We start from the raw sequence: 19907 nt of genomic DNA, 5'->3' as shown, positions 1-19907 counted from the left end.
TGCCTCTGTATAAATGTTCCCACATGCCTAACCTCAATAAATGAAGCCACAACACAATTATGAGCGATTGGTACTATGTGTTGGTGAACATGAGAATAGGAAGATTGAGCATTCCAACATGTGAATGAGGAAATGGAGGAGGAGGGAGGGATTTAGATTTCTGAGGCATTGGGATCGCTTCTGGTGCAGGTGGGACCTGTACATGAAGGACGGGTTACACCTTAACAGGACAGGGACTAGTTTCCTCATGGGGAGGTTTGCTAGTGCTGTTGGGAAGGGTTTAAACTAGATTGGCAGGGGGGTGGGAACTTGCGGGGAAAATCAGAGTGCAGTGGAGAATAAAATGGTAGCGGGAAGTAGCGAAGTATCAACTGATAATGAGGATATATCAGAGAATTGCATCAAGGTAGATAGAATACATGGAGAGTTTGATAGGATTAGAGTTGGCAACAGTAAGTTATTAGAAGGGGTCAGAAGAAGCAGGAAACTAAAAAAGCCTAAATCAGGACTAATGCCCATGTATGTGAATGCACAGAGTGTGAATAATAAGATTGGTGAACTGCAGGCACAGGTTGCCAAATGCAATTATGATATTATTGTATTAACAGAGACCTGACTCAAAGAAAAGCAGGACTGAGCATTAATATTTCTGGGTACAAGGTGTTTAGGAGAGACAAGAAAGGAAGAAGGTGGGGGGAGGGGTGTGGGGGAGTACCAATACTGGTTAAAGATGGCATTACAGTACTGAAGAGAGGATGTTCTAGAGGGGTCAAGGACAGAGTCTCTCTGCCTAGAGGTAAGGAATGGGAAAGGTACAATAACATTGATTGGTGTAGTATATAGACTACTAACTAATGGAATGGGTGTGGAGTGTTCCTGGAATGGGTTCAAGATCATTTTTTACAGCAGTATGTTTCCAGTTCAATGAGAGGACATGCACTTTTAGACCTGCATCTGGGAATTGAGTTGGCCCAAGTGGATCAAATATCAGTGGGAGAGCCTCTAGGGGACAGTGACCATTGTATCATAAGGTTTAGGTTAATCATGGAAAAGGACAGGGAACAATCCAGAGCAGGGATAATTAATTGGAGGAAAGCCAACTTTGATGGGATGAGAATGCATCTGAGTTGAGTGAGTGGAATCAAATGTTGGCAGAAAAGACAGTGGCTGAACAATGGGCTACCTTCAAAGAAAACATATTGCAGGCAATATCAAGGTATATTCCCTTGAAGGGGAAGGATAGGACAAATAAATCCAGAGTGCCCTGGATGATGAGAGAGATAGAGGTAAAAATGAAAAGGAAGAAGTGCACGTATGACAGATGTCTGGTAGAGAATACAGTGGAGAATCAGGCTGAATATAGAAGGACTGAGGGGAAGTGTAGAAACTAATCAGAAAAGCAAGAGAGAGCATGAAAAGAGGCTGGAATTGAACATAAAAGGGAATCCCAAGGTCTATAAACATGTAAATAATAAAAGGGTGGTAAAAGAAAGAGAGGAGCAGATTAGGGACAAAAAAGGGGACTTGCAAGTGGAGGTTGGAGGAATAGCGGAAATGTTAAACGAGTACTTTGCACCTGGCTTTATAAAGGAAGAATTTGCTACCCAGGCTGAGGTGAGAGAGGAAGTAACTACACAAGAAGAACTTACAAGCGAGAGGAAGGAGGTGTTGGAAAGGCTATCTTTACTTCAAATGGATAAGATACCAGGGCCGGATGAGATGCATCCAAGTGTACTGAGAGATGTAACAGTGGAAATTGCAGAGACATTGGTAATAATCTTCCAGTCTTCCTTAGACACAGAAAAGACACCAGAAGACTGGAATGTTAGACACTTGTTCAAAGAGGGATGCAAGGATAAAGTTGGCAACTACAGGCCAGTCAGTTTGACCTCAGTGTTAGGGAAACTTCTGGAAGCTATAGTATGGGATAAAATCAATAATCACTTAGACAAGTGCAGGATAATTAAGGAAAGCTAGCATGGATTCATCAAGGGAAAATCATGTTTAACTAACTTGGAGATTTTTGAGGTAGTAACAGAGAAGGTTGATAAAGGAAACACTGTTGATGTGGTGTATATGGATTTTCAAAAGGCATTTGATACAGTGCCACACAACAGACTTGCAAGCAAAATTCTAGGTCATGGAATAAAAAGGAAAGTAGACACTTGGATAAGAGATTGGCTGACTGGCAAGAAACAAAGAGTAGTGATAAATGGTTGTTTTTCAGATTGGAGGAAGTTTTGTAATGGAGTTCCTCAGGGGTCAGTGTTGGGAACCTTGCTCTTCCTGATATATATTAATGACTTAGATTGTGGAGTGCAGGGCATGATTTCAAAATTTGTAGATGATACAAAGATTGGAAATGCTGTCAACTGTGATGGGGATAGTCTTGAACCTCAAAAGGGCATTTACATGTTGTTGGATCGGACAGATAAGTGGCAGATGAAGTTCAATGCAGAGAAGTGGGAGGTGATTCGTCTTGGCAAGAAAGATATGGTGAGACGGTATAAAATAAAGGGAGAGCCACTAAAGGAGATGCAGGAACAGAGGGACCCTCTGTGTATACATACATAGGTCATTGAAGATGGCAGGGCATGTTGAGAAGGCAGTTAATAAAGCATATAGTATCTTAGGCTTTATTAATAGGGGCATTGAGTACAAGAGTAAGGAGTCATGTTGAACTTGTTTAAGACACTTGTTAGGCCTCATCTGGAGTTCTGGGCACCATATTTGAGGAATGATGTGAAGGCATTAGAAAGAGTACAGAGGAGATTCACAAGAACAAATCCTGGGATGAAGAACTGTAGCAATGAGGATAGATTGGAGAGATAGGGACTGTTTTCCTTTGAGAAAAGAAGGCTGAGTGGAGACTTGATAGAGGTATTCAAGATCCTGAGAGGTATGGGCAGGAAAAATAGTGAAAAACTATCCCACTCAGGAGAACATAAAAAATTAGAGAGAATAGATTCAAAATAATTGGCAAAAGGAGTAATTTTTTAAAAAATTCGTTCATGAGATGTGGGCATCGCTGGCTAGGCCAGCATTTATTGCCCATCCCCAATTGTCCTTGTTCAGAGGACATTTAAGGACCAACCACATTACTGTGGATCTGGAGTGACATGTAGGCCAGACCAGGTAAAGACAGCAGATTTCCTTTCCTAAAGGACATTAGTGAACCAGATGACAATCGGTAATGGTTTCGTGGTTATCAGACTTTTAATTCCAGGTTTTTATTGAATTTCACCAACTGCCATGGTGGGATTTGAATCTGCGTCCACAGACTATTACTCTGGGTCTCTGGAATACTAGTCCAGTGACATTACCACTATGCCACAGCCTCCCCGTGATGTGAGGAAAACATTTTTCACCCAAACGGTGGTTGGAGTCTGGAACAAGCTTCCTGAAAGGGTGAAGGAGGCAGGTTCAATCAAGGCATTCAATAGGGAATTAGGTTGCTACCTAGGAAGAGAGAATGTGCAAGGCTACGGGGATAAGGCAGGAAGTGGGACTAGGTGAAATGCTCTTTGAGAGCCAGTGCAGACCCGATGGGCCAAATGGCCGCCCCCTGCACTGTAAAGAAATAGTCATTCTGTATGTTATAAAAACAAAAAATTATCTCTATGGCAGTCATACATGATGCAAGGTTCTCTTGGAACTTGCAGGAATTGTAACATTGCAACTTAGACTCATAACCTTGCCCATGTAGGTACCAAGAGATGACCCATATTCAGGGCTGAAATAGCCTCAATTTAGGTGGAGGGGGAAATGAGAAAGCATGAGGCAGTGTGTGAAAAGGAGAGGGAAATGTTTATCAACAAGGAACAGCCCAATCTTGGGGCGGAGGTGGCCTCAATTTGAGTGGAGAGGAAAATGTGGAGGGGTAAGACAGCGAGTGAAAAGGAGAGGGCAATGTCCACCACTTCCACTCATTATGCTTCGTAATATATGGTCAGTGAGAAATGAGACTGGTGAGAATCAGAACTGCATGAGATTTTTGTCAGAATTCCGAGGCACAAATGTTCACTGTTTCTGAAACCTGGTTAACTTTGGACATGCCAGACAGTGCAATTGACATTGATGCATTTGATCTTCTACACCAGGATAGATCAGCTACTGCCACAAATAAATAGAGTGGGTATATATGTCTACGAATAAATACTGGTGCCAAACTTTTCAGGTTAAGAAATGTATCTGTGTCACTAACATTGAATTACCGTGTGTGGCTTTTAGACCCTTATATCTGCCCCGTGAATCAATTATACATTATTTTGTACATATTCCACCAGATGCAAATGTGGAGGCGGCAATGGGAGTTGTTTATCAAACAGTCGAAAAAATGGCGGCTGCTGCTCCAGATTCACCAAAGAGCATCCTTGGTGATTTCAGTCATTGTGACTTGGCTTTGAGGCACGCTCTTTGTAACTACACTAGGTGTGTCGACAAACCAACTCGTGGAAAGAAGACACTTCTTGCTCCATGCTTGACAAATCTTTGATTCAACCAGGGATTGGAGATTCGGACCGCAATGTTGTGCATCTCCTCCCTAAAAATCAACAAAAACTGAACACAGTAAAACCTGGCAGGAGAGTGGTTAAAGTTTGAGATAATGTGGTCATTCAAGATCTGCAAATTTACTTTGATAATGCGAATTGGGATATTTTTATGGAGGATGAGGACATAAATAAGAGCACAGATATCATAAATATTTATATTATCTCCTGTGAACAACTCCATGTCCAAACTAAAATGCTTACGATCTAGCCAAACGAGAAATCCTGGATCACAAAGGGCCTGAAAGAAATAATGAAGGAAAAGCAAATTGTCTTGATCCCCTACACTAAATGCAAATTTGATTAAATAAAAATCTGGGTGAGAAAGGAAATTCAGGATGCAAAAGTTGTGTGTAGAGAACAGTTGCGTCACTGTCTGCAGACAAATAATTCCAGAGATGCATGGAATTGTATGAATAAAATGTCAACTTTCTCATCAAAAAAGAGAAATGATCCATTTTTTTCCCGTTGATATTGTGATGTTGCAAATGCATGAGTCTTTTTTTAGCCAGTTTAAAAATGATGAATTTAAGGAACATGTGACTCTGCAGCAGGCTTCACTTCATGAACTAGAAGGATCTTGTGTTACTATCAACAAACGGGAGGCAGAGAAGCAATTCAAGCGAGTGAGTCCATGGAAAGCTTATGGTCAATCATACGATCAGATCAGCAGAAAAATTCTTAACGAATGTGCTCATCAGTCGGCAGATCCTCTCCCTCTGGTCTTTCAGGAATTGTTTGACACTTACTGTTCCTTGCTGTTGGCCCTGATTGCCAAGAAGCCTTAGTCTGCTGAGCTAAAGAATTACTGACCAGTTACAACAATAGTTATGAAGTCTTCCGAGCACATTGTTTCAAAGTGGATTTTAAATTCTCTTGTTCCACATGTTGATCAGTTACAGTTAGTCTGTATCAATCTCATAAGTCAGTGGATGACACTGTCCTGACCTTTGACCATCACATCCAACCAGGACATGATAATTGAGACAACTATGCACACACTACCTTTGTTGATTTATCTTCAGCTTTTAGCACCATGCAACCGCATGAGCTTATTGAAAAATTGAAAAACCTTGCCCTAATTTGGACCATTGATTTCTTACACAACAGGACCCAATGGGTGCAGTCTCTGGGATTTACTCAGAAACCATGTTAACAAATACTGGATCTCCTCAGGGTTGTGTACTGTCAACTTTACTTTTCAATCCTCTATAGGGATGGCTGTCATTCAGAGCAGGATGACAATGGTGCTTAAGCATGCTGGTAACTTGTGGATGTTACAAAAGTATAATAAATTTCATAATATTATTCAGGTTTACTGTCAAGTAGGTTTTGGGTGTGAGTGTAGATGGTTCTGTCTGTGTGTTTTAATTACATTAGAGTCAGAGAGACTGCAAGCTTGAAATTATCAAAAGTAGTTAGGTGTAGAAATGTACTTGAATTGCTAATCAGTAAACATGGATGGTGTCTGAACATTTAAGATGTGAAGGAAATTTGCATTTTTAGATAAGTGAAGGAGTTGTTTGGGTTTCAAAGGGATGTTAGGATTTTTATAACAAGCCAGATAAATAAACAAACTGCTTGGCCTTGCTGTTCCTAAAGGTTACTGACAATATTGGCAACATTAAAGTTTTTATATTATGGGAAAAGTGCATTTCCAAAGACATACGGAACAATAGAACTTACATATTAAAGAGGTAGAAACTATATATAAAAGAGAATGAAAGGCTATGTTGGGGGTCTATGTAAGATCTAACAGGAGTATGTGAAGCAGCCTGCAAGAAGCCTCTAGCCATTTGTGCATAAGTCTGCTGTGTCCAGTAACTAAAATTGGAAACAAACTTTTGGAATTCCACAGTCAAGTGGGTACTGTGGTAACTTGTTGGCTTGTTTTTTTTTTAATTTAAATCTATTTTGGACTGTTGCCTTAAAGGGCGTGTGTAATTTAGTGTCAGGTTAATTAGGAATTTTAGGATTTGTCATAGTATTAAGTAATTGTAATCTTATCTATGTGCTTGAAATCTTTTATTTTGATTAATAAATATTTTAATTTAATTCTTTTAAATCTCTAAAAGTCTTAGTGGACTCATACTTCCGAATTCAGTGTACATATCTCGTTATAAATACAAATTGCAAAACCATTGTGATAGTGTGGCCAAGTTTCTCTTGTGGACTTGGTCCACCTGGCACACATCATCTGCCATTTCATAACATGGATAAAGGAATACTGAAGTAAGCTCTAGGAATGCAGTGGAGAAGTTTGAAAAATTATGTGGTTACAATTCTCTTAAATTGAACAAAAACAGGATGAATGAACTAGACACTGACTTTAGGAAAAAGCCAATTAATGATATTGTTCCTGTGTAGATTCATGAAGTGAACAATGAAATAGTTACTAACAAGTACTTGGGTGTCAAAGAAGATGATAAAGTTGAATTGGAGGGAACAGTGTACAGATGTGGTGGCCAACGGGTATAAATGATTATGCTACATCAGAAAATGAAAATCCTTTCAAGTAGATCCTATAATCATGAAACTCTCCTATACAGCTGTAGTTGAGAGTAATATCCTTTTTGGATGTCCCACCAGGAGAAAAAGCAGACTTATTTAAAAGGTAAAGAGGTTATTGAACCAGACCGGAAGGCTATTTGACGAGCAGATCTTTCTTGACAAAATCTGCTCTCGAAGAATTTTGCCAAAAGTAAAGAGTGTCATGAACAATGAGAATCACCCCTTGTCTCAGTATTATTGATGGATGTATTCAGGGAAAAGGCTACAATCTCTCAGATGTAGGACAAATCAGTTCCTAAACTCATTTGTGTCCTCTATAGGAAATGTTAACAATAGTGGATATATGGATGAGGATACGTACCCAGGGTGGAACTCACTGACTGATTATTTTAATACATTAGACAGTTTTTAATATATGTTTTGATTGAAGTACAGACCTATGTGATAGGGTGATTTTCTTTTATTGCTTTTATTCATTTCTTATGTAATTTTTTAATGCATGAGCAATGTACCTGAAATGAATTTCAGTATATCAATAAAATAAAATCAAATTCAAATTTTCAAACTGCCAAGCTGGAATTTGAACTTGTCTTTTGGTGCTATAAAAATAAATTGGTGATTTCTGATGAATCAGCACAAAAAATAGCCAAAAAATGTATGGGTTAGCAGGCATGCGAGGAAATCACTTCTCTTCCTTTTGAATTAACAAGGTGACCTGCTAGACATGACGGGTGCTAAATTTGCTAGTCCCTGAAAACAGGCTTGGGGATTGTTATGCCTAATTAACCCGTGCCCATCGCTTCAAATACAGGCAACACACAATCTACATGCTGGTTGCTGTGTGCAGCAAATAACGCAAAGTTGATTGCACGCCTCAGCAGGGGCCTAATTCTAGCACCCCTTGAGGCTATCCTGCATCTCTTAAAGGTGACATATATCCTAACTAGAGCAGATGCTGGAACTCTGTAGAGGGAATCTGAGCAGGAAGAGTCAATTATGACACAACAGGATAGAATGTGTGCTCCAAGGTTCTCTGACACTGTGTGGATGCCTTGGCGGAGAAGAGAAGATATGATCTATCCAGAGATGGCAAGAAACCATCCTGATGAACTTTGTAAAGATTGTTGAATGAAGGAGCCATGGCAGTCAATGTAGGAATCTAGCCCAACAAGCTGGGTGCAGGAGGCAGAATGTTCAATGACCTCACAAGAGTGGTCAAGGTTGGCAAGTGTTTTTCAAATGCTGTATCCCACCAACTGCATTACTATCATCACACTCTGCTGCACCATACACCCATCACTCATCTACCAACAATCTCTACCAACATGACTCATCCCTGGCATTCTTAGCTTCACTTCACCCTTGCACACACACAGCACTTCTGCAAACTTCACATAGATATCTCAGCTTGCACACACTGCCAGCTATTCAACTATGACAACCACACTACCCAAACACATTGCATTTCCACCCCCACCCCCCTGCAACGCACACACACACACACACACACTTTGCCTTACCGGAGAAGTTGGCACATAATCAGAGGCAGCAGGAACCACAGTTTCATATACTCGTCGTGTGGTTGCTGGCTTCTGGTATGCAGAACCTATCCTATCTAGGTAGACTGTAGTCTTACTCTTGGACTTGCTTTAAACTGATTTATTAACACTATATATGAAATAAGTCACACAGTAGATCTGTCTCTTCTGAGTAAACAGTACTTCGTACTCTCCCCAAGAGTCTGTCACCTGACTGCTTATGTCACTGATATATCAGAGCCTACATCACCCATTACACTAAACTAACCAGCAGGGAATAGTCATCATAGCTGCATGTTTTTATCCAAATGGAGGAGATGGCAGTTACCATCATTGCAGTGACCATAGCTTAGGCCATGGCCAACAATGAGGCTGAAACCATTGAAGATGAGGAGATGCTCATACATAATCCTCCTTCTCACATCCCACTTTTACCTTATCCCACAATCTCTTTTGATTTACAAGTTACAGATGGTGTAGGCACGCACTTCAGCTCAACATAACGTCACCAGAGGGCCAAGTCACACACCAGTTCCACTGCAGAGGATTCAGATGAGCATTTCAAAGACCAACCTACAGAAGGAAGCTAAAGCCTATGTAAAGCGAAATGCTCGGTACATAGGCAGGTCTGCCAGAAAGCCTGCATGCAATGTCAAGGAGCATGGAGGAAAGTGGCACCAACTTGACATAGGGCTTTGTGCAAAGCTTGAAGTCTATACTTTCCAGCATCGACATGGTGGCCAACTCCATCAGGACATTTGTGGAGCCAAAGATGATGCAGTGGCTGATGGCTGCTGTTTTAGCTTCCATTGTAGCATAAGAAGAAGCCACCCAACATCCGGATGCTGCAATGGAAACTCACAAAAGCTAGGCTGCTGCCTTCAGATTACGGCAACTGGAATGCAAAAGGCTAGCAGGTTGTCTCAGCAATCTGTCCTTTAGCAAATTACTAAGATTGTGGAGGTCCCTGCCCAGAAAAGAAGCAATGACTACATGGAGCATATACCTGCTGCCCTCTCTGTGTCCTGCAACTACCCCACTCTGCTAGTGCCCTTGCTGTTGCCCCACCAGCCAGCCAGCCAGACCAGATTGCTGGCACCAATGCTGAGATGATTCTGTCTGGAAAGAGAAGGCGATGTGTTTAGTTTTCTTGGAATATAGAGTCTCAGTGACCTCTCTTATGCAACACTGCATGGAAAACTGGATGTTGCAAATGAAGGATGCTCCAGTCAGAAAGTTGGTGGATCCATAAAAGTTTATGGCCATGGTCGCCTTCAAATCCACTAGCAATGCCATCCTCATCCTGCTCTGAGGTTGCAATTGTGGCTTACAGCTAACAGAAGATTTCACTGAGGACCTCTGACACACTGTTCCTCACTGAGTTAGGAGGAGAAGTGCTCCCTGAATACCCAGGGTGGATATGTGCTCCTGCCGAGAGCCCTTATTCCTTACCTCTTCCAGCAGCTTATCCTGCTGTGTCACCCCTGCCCATTCTCTATGTCACACTGTAATCTAAGGGCAATGCAAATGATTTCACCCACATCTGAGAACAACAAGTGGTTTGTGCAATATTCTTGAATTCAGAACAAGGTCCTTCAGCAACTGTCAAAATACACCCCTGTAGGCACATTAAACATGGCTGGAAAACACCAAACACTTCACAATCACAGCAATCAGTAGAAATCAATCAGCAACTAGTCTCAAAAAAAGTTGATGATCCCTTTTATCAGTGGGGGTTGGGGGTGGCGGCCAGTGCTTTACTGCAGCTGAAAGTGTGTTCAGCTGTGCATGTGTAAAAGACAACGTTAGCTGCAGCATTGATTGCATGCTGATTGACCTTGTGATGTGCCTAGTCTGCATACTTCAAAAAGCTTGGCCTAAATAGCCACGTGGTTATGGTACTGGGTTTGTAACCCCAAGATCAAGAGTTCAAATCTCACAGTGGCAAACTATGAAACAATATAACTTCATCTGAAACAGATGGAAACGTGTTTGTACTTGAAAGAGTTACTTAGAAAAGCTTTCACCACAATGGCACCCAGCAAGGATTGCACCAGAAATGTGCACACGGGTACCATGGACACCACTGTGGAGCAAACAGCACTTGTATCGTGAAAAACTTGGTGCTAAGAAGCCAAGTTTTACCGCCTATATCTTCACTAGACTTTAACTGTGGAAGTCTCTGCAATGCAAATGGAAAGTGTTTTTTTCCGAAATAATGGAAGGAAACACTTGAGAAATATAAAATTTAAACTTAAAAGTACTGTCCAGTAATCTTTTTCATCAACAAATTCTTCTGTCAGTGAAACCTTTGTGCAAAAACAGCAATGAATTGTTTCTGGCCAGCAAAGGGAACATACCTTGAAACATTGAACTGCAAGCAATTTTTTTTTTTAGACATAATGAACACTAAAAGGATGTGAAACAAAAGTCAATCTCATGATTTCAACTTTTGCCCAATATATTTGTCTACTCCTCACAGCAAAAAGTGATTTCAGTGAACAGACTGAGTTTCAATCCGTTTAGAACCAGTGATATGCTCGGAATGTGATATCATGTCAGTAGGTGATTAATTACCTCCAACTTACAATATAGTGAACAGTGACTCTTTCAGCATCCTGAAACTAACTCAGGATTGCATACATTTAGTAATGCAACTTCAGTGTTGATTTATTCAATACTAATCTCATTAGGCATTAATTAATTTTCTTGGACACATTAATTTTAAAATGATATGGAATATCTGCCACTTGCGTTTATAATTAACGACTTATTATTCCATCTCAGTATCTGTAGTGTCTCATCCATTTGTTGTTTGTCATTTTCTAGTGATTAAAGTATTGAAACAAATTTCCTAACAGAATTTCAAAGCTTTATTCAAACATCAATAATAATGGTGTGGGACCAATGAAAGAAGCTTTTGCATGTGATTATTTGGCTATGATTAGATAGATAATTGTGAAATCAGCTAATTGCAGTCCCACCCATTGGATGACAGTTGGAGAAGGATGGTGTGGTCAACCATGTCAAAGGATGTAGACAGGACAAGAACAACAAGGAGGGCATGTTTACCTTTGTCACAGTCACAGGATATGATTTGTGACACTGATACGAGCCATTTTGGTGTTGTGGAAGGGGTGGAAAACTGACTGGAGGGATTTAAACATTGAGTTCCAGGAAAGATGGGCACAGATTAGGAAGGTTCAAGAACAATGGAGATGAAAGGGAGGTTGGTGATGGGATAGTCATTTGCAAGGAAGTGTTCAAAATTGTGAAGGATTTTGATATCATTAATAAGGAGAAGCTATTTCCAGTGGCAGAAAAGTGGTAACCAGAGGAGAGATTTAAGGTGATTGGCAAATGAACCAGGATAACATCAGGAAATATTTTTCTTTATGAAACAAGTTGCTGTGATCTGGAATGCACTGCATGAAAGGATGGTGGAAGCAGATTCAAAAGTAGCTTTCAAAAGAGAACTGGATAAGTGCAGGAAAGAAAAAAAACAAACATGGCTAAGGGGAAAGAGCAGAGGATAGTTCTACCAAAGAGTCAGCGCAAGTAAAATGGGCTGAATCGCCTCCTCCTGTGTGCTATAATTCTGAGGTTCAAAGAGTGTCTGTTCAGGTCTTATTGCTTCATGAGATGCCAAAAGAAACCTCTTGCACAGGGTCAAGCCGGCTGCCCAGAGAAATAGCTACACATTTCACAAAACATTCCTGTTTACATTTATCTTCATGCTGGCAAAGATAAGTATCAAATTCTAGAATTCTCTTATTACCATGTTCCTGATGCACATCGAGGACGAATTTAAGAAAAAGTTTAGTCTGATTTTCCTTATTGTTGAAGCACAAATGCAATTATACCCAAGTAAGTAAATTTCTTCCACATTGTGTTTAAATTACATTATGTATGTTAATTTAAAAACTCAATGAGAGTTAGACTAGCCATGTAGCATGTTACACATTAACATTCTGTGCTGCAAAATGGCAACCTTTCAACAATCTGCTCTTAATGTCATCCATGATTATGGAGGACTAAAACTCAACAGAAAGAGGGAAACAAAATCAGATGAAAAGTCACACTAGTGATCCTTGTGCACCTCATCGTAGGCATCTATGCTGTTAGAGACCTTGGTACAGGCCAACCTACTGTCTAGAGATTTAACAAATGGCCAAAATAGGAAAAGGAACACACACTAATTGCTAAAAAGGTCATAAATGTGCCTATAAAAGTTCTTGTATCATTTCAAATATAACATTTTACTTTACACCAATCTAATGCCATACCAAATCTATGAAATCATGTTGGCGCATAATTAGGCTTGATTTATAGTGGCTTAAACTTGGCAGTAAGCAGAGAGGACAGGTTAGGTTGACTCGGTACCATCAAACTTCTAATTGCAAATGGATGAGTATGAAGGATCAAACACCCTCCCTCACTTGTATTTATTTTGTGAATTGCAACTTTGCACATTTTAATAGGCACAGTTAATTATGAAAAAAATACTCACTTGTACATGAAAGGAGCCACTGTTGCTGTGTTAGGATGACTATTTTGCGATGGAGAAGGAAGTTTGATGACATTGCTGTTGATTGACGTTTTTACACCACCGGTAAATGTGCGTTTAGGAGAAGTAACAGAGGAGACAGATAATTCTGATAGATCTTCATTCTCATCTAAAAGTAAATTGGAGAAACTGTAGGACTTCCAGCTAACATCAGATTTCCACTGCCTTTGGCTTGAACTGCTTTTAGGTCTCTCCATATCTGTCGTACCTCCGCAGCTTGCCAGATGTAATAGATTATCATTTGAAATACTGAACCTGGATTTACACTTCCCCCTGGGAGGAAGAGTTGCAACGCCTTTGTGCACATCATCCAAAATTTTCCTTCTTGTATGACTCAAGCCTGCAATTCGAGAGGCTTTTGTAGGAGCAACTTTTCCTCTAGAATTGATTCCATTACTATCTTTCTTCTCTTCTTTTTGACCTCTGTCTGGGATTTTTGATGCTGCCTTCTGCATGCTTGGACTTCTGTTAAGAGATTGAACAATTCCTTTTCGTGATGTCCGTGGACTATTGTACGCAGATCCTGCAGTATCTATTTCAGTGCTGTACAATTCAGTATTGCCAAGTTCTAATGAACTATCCTGCCCTTTGCTGTTCAAAAATATTTCAGTTCTATTCTGTGTAGAATTTTTAGAAGTTTTACTGTGATATTTCACTTCCTCCACTGGTCTGTTAGCATTCGATAAACTTTTTTCATTTCCTGAGGCAGGTACCTTCTGCAAATCATTTGCTGAGGAAGAAACTGAAGGATTAAGCTGTCTAAGAGTCTGTTTGGAGGAAGCCTCGGTGGTTTGCTTTCGAGTAGGTGGTAGATTTCTGGGCTGAGATATGGTTGAAACATGCCTTGTGGTTGAACTTAATTGTATATTCCCATTCATGACTGGCAGTTGGGACAGATGGTCAGATAAATCTGAAACAAAATTGAAAATTCACTTAAGGTAAATTCTTGTATTGTGGATTGCTACTAGTTTATATGAACAGTTGAAATGGTACATTACATTGGACCATTAAAAAATACTGTTGCAAAATTAATTTTACATGTAGATGCTACCTTCCTTGAATTTGATGATGCCTCAACTTTTCATAATTATAGGGAAAAAAAATTTGGCTTAAAAATGTACTCTAAAATTAAATCCATTCAGGTGAATCAGAAAAATTAAAACAAATTAAAATAAGTCCTAACTTTTACACTCCATTTCCTATCCTTATATGCATAGCTCACTTTCCCCTAAAAGAAACATCTGGCATTATTCGCATTACAGTTGTTTTTTCTGGAAGTCACAGCAGACTCTTGCTGCAGTTGTGCTAAATTGGAAACGCCTGTAGAAAGGGACATTTCCAAGTTAATCTACAGGCAAAACCTCAAATTATACAGCTGTAGCAAACTAAATAATCACTATGAATGACAACTTTTAAAAGCATGATCTTGGAAAATTACAAATATATGTTTACATCAAAAATTGAAAAAGGGAAATCCTGCATTTATTGCAATATAATTACAAAATGCCAAAGTTTATTATTACAACTTCATTCAGGTAATTTCTATTTTGAATGTCTGTTGATAAGTTTGGTCATGGAATTTACCCAAAGGATTTAAAAAAACTAGTGGGAAGATTCTGCCTTCCAAAGTTAAAGCAATCAAAACAGGAACAGCTATTCAACCTTAGCTCTTGCTCCATTCAGACTTGACTCATTGCTTTTCTTGGTATGACAGTTACATGATCCAGTAATTCAGAAAACATCACATCCCACCCAGTATTCAATCAGCTCTAAGGCATATTTACCCTTAGATTCTCGATGCCAATCCCAATGAGAAATGTGCCAAGTAATAGGCAGCTAAAACATCATTTCACGTCAAGCCATGAGTGATTAATTTTTCTATGCTTACTATATTCATGCTCTGTGCCTTTTATTTTCTGTTCTTTGCCAAACTCAGTCTGCATTTTAATTATTACCTTTAGTTTCACTATTTCATAATTATTCTATTCTTTTGTACTATTTTCTTTCACTCTCTTGTTTGCACTGTCCATCTTAGAGCCAGGAACAGACTTTTTTCTTAAAGATTTTTTTTTAATGGCCTGAGAAGTTGTTTTAAAGGTCAACTTCCTCAGAAATTAAATGCCTCAACTGTACTGGTAAAATCATGCAGGCAAGTCAGAAATTCGATAATGCAAAATGAGTTTAACAGCAATTATCATGGTCCCAATCATCAAAACAGAATGGCTGTGGTGAAGGGTGGTGTTGAATATTTCTCTCCAGCTTCTGAATATGCTCCACGACTTAAATGTGAAAGAGAACTTCAGGAACGTGCAACAAACACACTTAGCAGTGATGCCCAAGGTATTTCATCAGTATCTGTCATTAATCTGAGATTCATGTGTATAAAACCTTCCGCACATACCTGGATGTAAAATTTAGCCATGTCTTCACAAGACAGGCTGACACACAGTTGTACCATCTGCTGCAGTATGACCTGCAGATTAACATTTGGAACATGGAAGGTTCTATCCATTAGAAGTGACTATCATAGCATTAAAGCTTTATAATACCTGATCCTTCCAAGCTACCCTGGGGACATCTGCAAATCAGGCAGTTTGCAATTCACAACTTTATCAAGCATGCAACAAAGGTAATGTTTACAAGGGCCAAAATCTTTGTCACTTTCTCTGTTGAAAGAAAGCATCAGCTGGATGTGTTGCAGAACTGTGACAAGTTTCCAAGTGCAAGGCATTGCAGACAGCAACCATATGGCCAATAGGGCTCCTCATATAAGCCCCATGAACAATTGAATAACAAAAAAAGTTGTACTCAATTTTCCTTCAGATGGCCATTATTATGTATATCAAAGGCCTTTAACCAGGAAGAAGCCATGCTGCATTTATTATATGACAGTTCACGGGGCTTGCCTTTCTGGAAATAAAGAAACACTGGAAGAGAACCTCTTCAGAGGCCAGGTCTGCCTCTGCACGATGGTGATTCATCCCTTAAAAGGAGAGCTTCAGGGTGGAAGTCTGAACATCTGTTTGACATTCCACATCCTCCTTTCTGCCAGGAAGAAAACCAAGCTGTTCAACTTTGGCACAATGAAAGAACATGAGGAAAAGGACAAATGTTATGTGCATTATGGTGTCCTGTAAGAGATAGTGGGAGTTTTAAATTTAGGTTATGACATGCTTGAAAAGCATCAGCATGCAAAACATTTAATTTTACCTTCTTCCTAATATCTTCATTTGCAGTCGAGGTACAAGGGACCTGGCTGATCACAATGGCGCACTAAGTCAGTGAGCATCCTCCAATAATCTATCATCTACGTCTTTGTTGTCTTTATTAAAAAGTACCCATTGTTGGGATTATTTTCTTGTTCTAACTCATTTTTCAGAATCTCAGTTATTATGACATAGGAGGAAAACATTTGGCTCATCAAGTCCATGCTGACTCTCTGTAGGAGATTCTAGTCAGTTCCATTCCCCTGCTCTATACCTGCAAATCTGCAAGTTTATTTCCCTCAAGTGCCCATCCAATTTCTTTTTGAAATCATTAATCGTCTCCACTTCCGCCATCCTCATAGGCAGCAAGTTCCATGTCATTACAACTCGCTGCTCAGAAAACTTCTTCCTCACATCCACCCTGCATCTCTTGCCCATAACTTAAACCTGTGTCCCCAAGTCCTTGTATGAACAGCTTTTCTTTGTCTACCTTAACTAGACCTGTCATAATCTTGTACACCTCTATCAAATTTCCCCTCAATCTCCCAATATTTTACCAGCATCCTCTTCCTTAGTAAACACCAATACAAAGTACTCAAGAAGTATTCTAGCCTTGCCCTATTCCCTTAATATATATCACTTATTTTGTCCCTAATAGGCGCACCCTGCTTCTTATACATGTTTACTATTTACCAATGCCAGCTGAAAATTTCTGGGTTCCCTTTTATGTTAACTGCTATTCTATTTTCATATTCTCTTTGATGGTCTTATTTTCCTCTTCCCCTCTCAACTCATTGCATTAAGCCTGGTTCTCGCTTGTGGAATTCACCTGACATGCATCATATACCCTTTTTTTGGTTTCACCATATTCTCTATCTCCCTCATCATCCATGGTTCCCCTACCACTCTCCCTTGCTGGAATGTATACCTAGCTTGTATCTGAAACATCTCCTCCTTAAAGATCACTCATTTTTCCATTACTGGTTTTTCCTGTCAATCCTTGGCTCCATTTTACCCTGGATAGATTCCTCCATTTCCCCTTGATGTTAGAACTCTTCCAATTTTGAAGCTCTACTTTAGATTATTTCTTGCTTTTCTTCACTACTAATCCATAATTTATGATATGGTGATAATTCTCACCCAAGTGTTCCCCCACAGACATGTGGTACACTTGATCCACCTCATTCTCCTACACCAGTTCCAGTGCAATGCCCATTCCTAGTTGGTTCACGAATATACTAGTCAAGGTAGCTCTCCTGAACTCATTTCAGAAACTCCTCCTCCTTACCTTTTACCCTAACATTATCCCAATTGATATTTGGGTAATTAAAGTCCCCCATATCACCACTCTATAGTTCTTGCACATCTTTATGATTTCCTGCAGATTTTCTCCTCTTTCTCTCTCTCTCTATTTGGAGGCCTATAGAATACATTGTTTGCTTCTCAATGCTAACCAAATGAATTATATCCTTGCCCCATTAAGGACATCCTCCCTTTCCAACAGCACAATGTCAGCCTGCCAACCTATCAGCCTTTATTCCTTCCCTAATTTTTCTGAACACATTGTATCTTTAAATATTAAATGTTAGTACTTACCATGTTAGTCCTTAATGTTAGTCCTAAATGTTAGTCCTTAAGCCATGTTTTCATTATTCTCACTACATTACATTCCCACATAGCTATTAGTGCTTGCAGTTCACCATCCTTACTTACCACACTTTCTGGGCTTTTCCTTGCATTCTAAACTTGTTCTTGTATTCCTTGTAGCCCTTTTTAGGCTATTCCTACCTAATATGGTACTACTTCCTACTACTATTGAAGACTCTCACTCCTTTATGCACCTTATTCCTCTTTTCTACTTCTATATGTTGGTGTCCATCTTCCTCCCAATTTAGTTTAGAGCCTCCCCAATTGAATCATCCTATGAGGACACTGGTCCCAGTCCTATTGAGGTGCATCTCATCTCTCCGCCATTTCCGCCAAATCCAGCATGATGCCACCACCAAACACATCTTCCCCTCGATCCCTTGTCAGCATTCCGTAGAGACTGTTCCCTCCGTGGCACCCTGGTCCACTCCATCGCCCCCAACGCCTCCTCATCCCCTTCCCATGGCACCTTCCCTTGCAATCGCAGAAGGTGCAAAACCCACCCCTTTACCTCCTCCCTCCACACCATCCAAGACCCCAAACACTCCTTTCAGGTGAAGTAGTGCTTCACTTTCACCTCCTTGAATTTGGTCTACCGTATTCGCTGCTCCCAGTGCAGTTTCCTCTACATTTGGGAGACCAAACGCAGACTGGGTGACTGCCTTGCGGAACACCTTCGCTCAGTCTGCAAGCATGACCAAGACCTTCTTGTTGCTTGTCATTTCAACACAACACCCTGCTCTAATGCCCACATGTCCGACTTTGGCCTGCTGCAATGTTCCATTGAAGCCCAACACAAACTGGAGGAACAGCACCTCATCTTCCGAATTGGCACTTTACAGCCTTCTGGACTTGAGTTCAACAACTTCAGGCCATGAACTCGCTCCTCCATCTTTACCCCTTTTCTCATCCAATTTTTTAAAAAAAATTTATTTATCCTTTTTCCCAAGCCCACCCCCCAAACAGGGCCATCTGTCACTTGTTCCTATGTTGTACTTTGACAGAGCACTGACCCTTGTTCTGTTATTAACACATTCTGCTCTTACCTTTATGCCACTATTAGCACCGTCTTTAGTTTTTACCACTCCTATTAATGCTCCCTTTGTCAAGTCCATGGCACCTTTGTCGATCTCTCCTTAGCTCCCAACTATTCCTGACCTTCTATCTTGCTCCATCTCCTCTTAAACAATATAAAATCCATCATATTTCTACTTCTCTTTAGCTCTGAAGAAGTCATACAGACTCGAAACATTAACTCTGTTTCTCTCTCCACAGGTGCTGCCAGACCTGCTGAGTTTTTTCAGCATTTTCTGTTTTTATTTCAGATTTCCAGCACCTGCAGTATTTTGCTCTCATCCCTTTAGAATGAGGTACCAGCCCCAGAACTGGTCCCACTACCAGAAGAAGTTAAAGCCACTCAATCCTGCACCATGCCTCAAGCCACACATTGACCCTCCCCATCTTCTTATTTTTACTCTCACTAGAGTGTGGCACTTTGAATAATCCATAGATTACTACTTACCAGGTCCTATTTTAAAAACTTCTTCCCTAACCACCGAAAGTCTGATCATAGGATCTTAATATCTGCTCTCTCCATGTTATTGGTACCAACATGCACCTCAACATCTGGGCTCACTCCCTCCTGCAGAATCTTCTGCATGCACCATCTTTGTGATGTCTTTTGCCCTGGCACCAGAGAGACAACACACTATTCAGGGCTCACTATGATGGTTACAGAAATGTCTCTGTCCCTATGAAATCTTCTATAACGATCGCATTTTTACATTTTGCTGTCTCCTGCAATGCTGTCCCGTGCTGATTAGTGACATGGTCTGGAATATACTCCTTAAAAAGGTGTTGTCACTTCCAGCAGTTTCCCATGCGAAGT

The 19907-nt window shown here is 40.2% G+C and overlaps 1 protein-coding gene across 3 annotated transcripts in view; it reads right to left on the bottom strand.

Annotated features, from left to right (window-relative positions):
* The window catches only part of LOC121282181 (neuron navigator 1-like), a 589054-nt gene that overhangs the window by 512013 nt on the left and 57134 nt on the right, over positions 1 to 19907 (bottom strand). For all 3 annotated transcript variants that reach the window (XM_041195735.1, XM_041195734.1, XM_041195736.1), the window contains exon 4: positions 13110 to 14076. In XM_041195735.1, coding sequence (XP_041051669.1) covers positions 13110 to 14076 — 967 coding nt within the window. The remainder of the gene's footprint in view (positions 1 to 13109; positions 14077 to 19907) is intronic.

This window comes from Carcharodon carcharias, chromosome 9, assembly GCF_017639515.1.
Source record: "Carcharodon carcharias isolate sCarCar2 chromosome 9, sCarCar2.pri, whole genome shotgun sequence".
Classification (NCBI taxonomy): Eukaryota; Metazoa; Chordata; class Chondrichthyes; order Lamniformes; family Lamnidae; genus Carcharodon; species Carcharodon carcharias.
The sequence above is the reverse complement of the archived record's forward strand: the minus strand, read 5'-3'. Positions and strand labels throughout refer to the sequence as shown.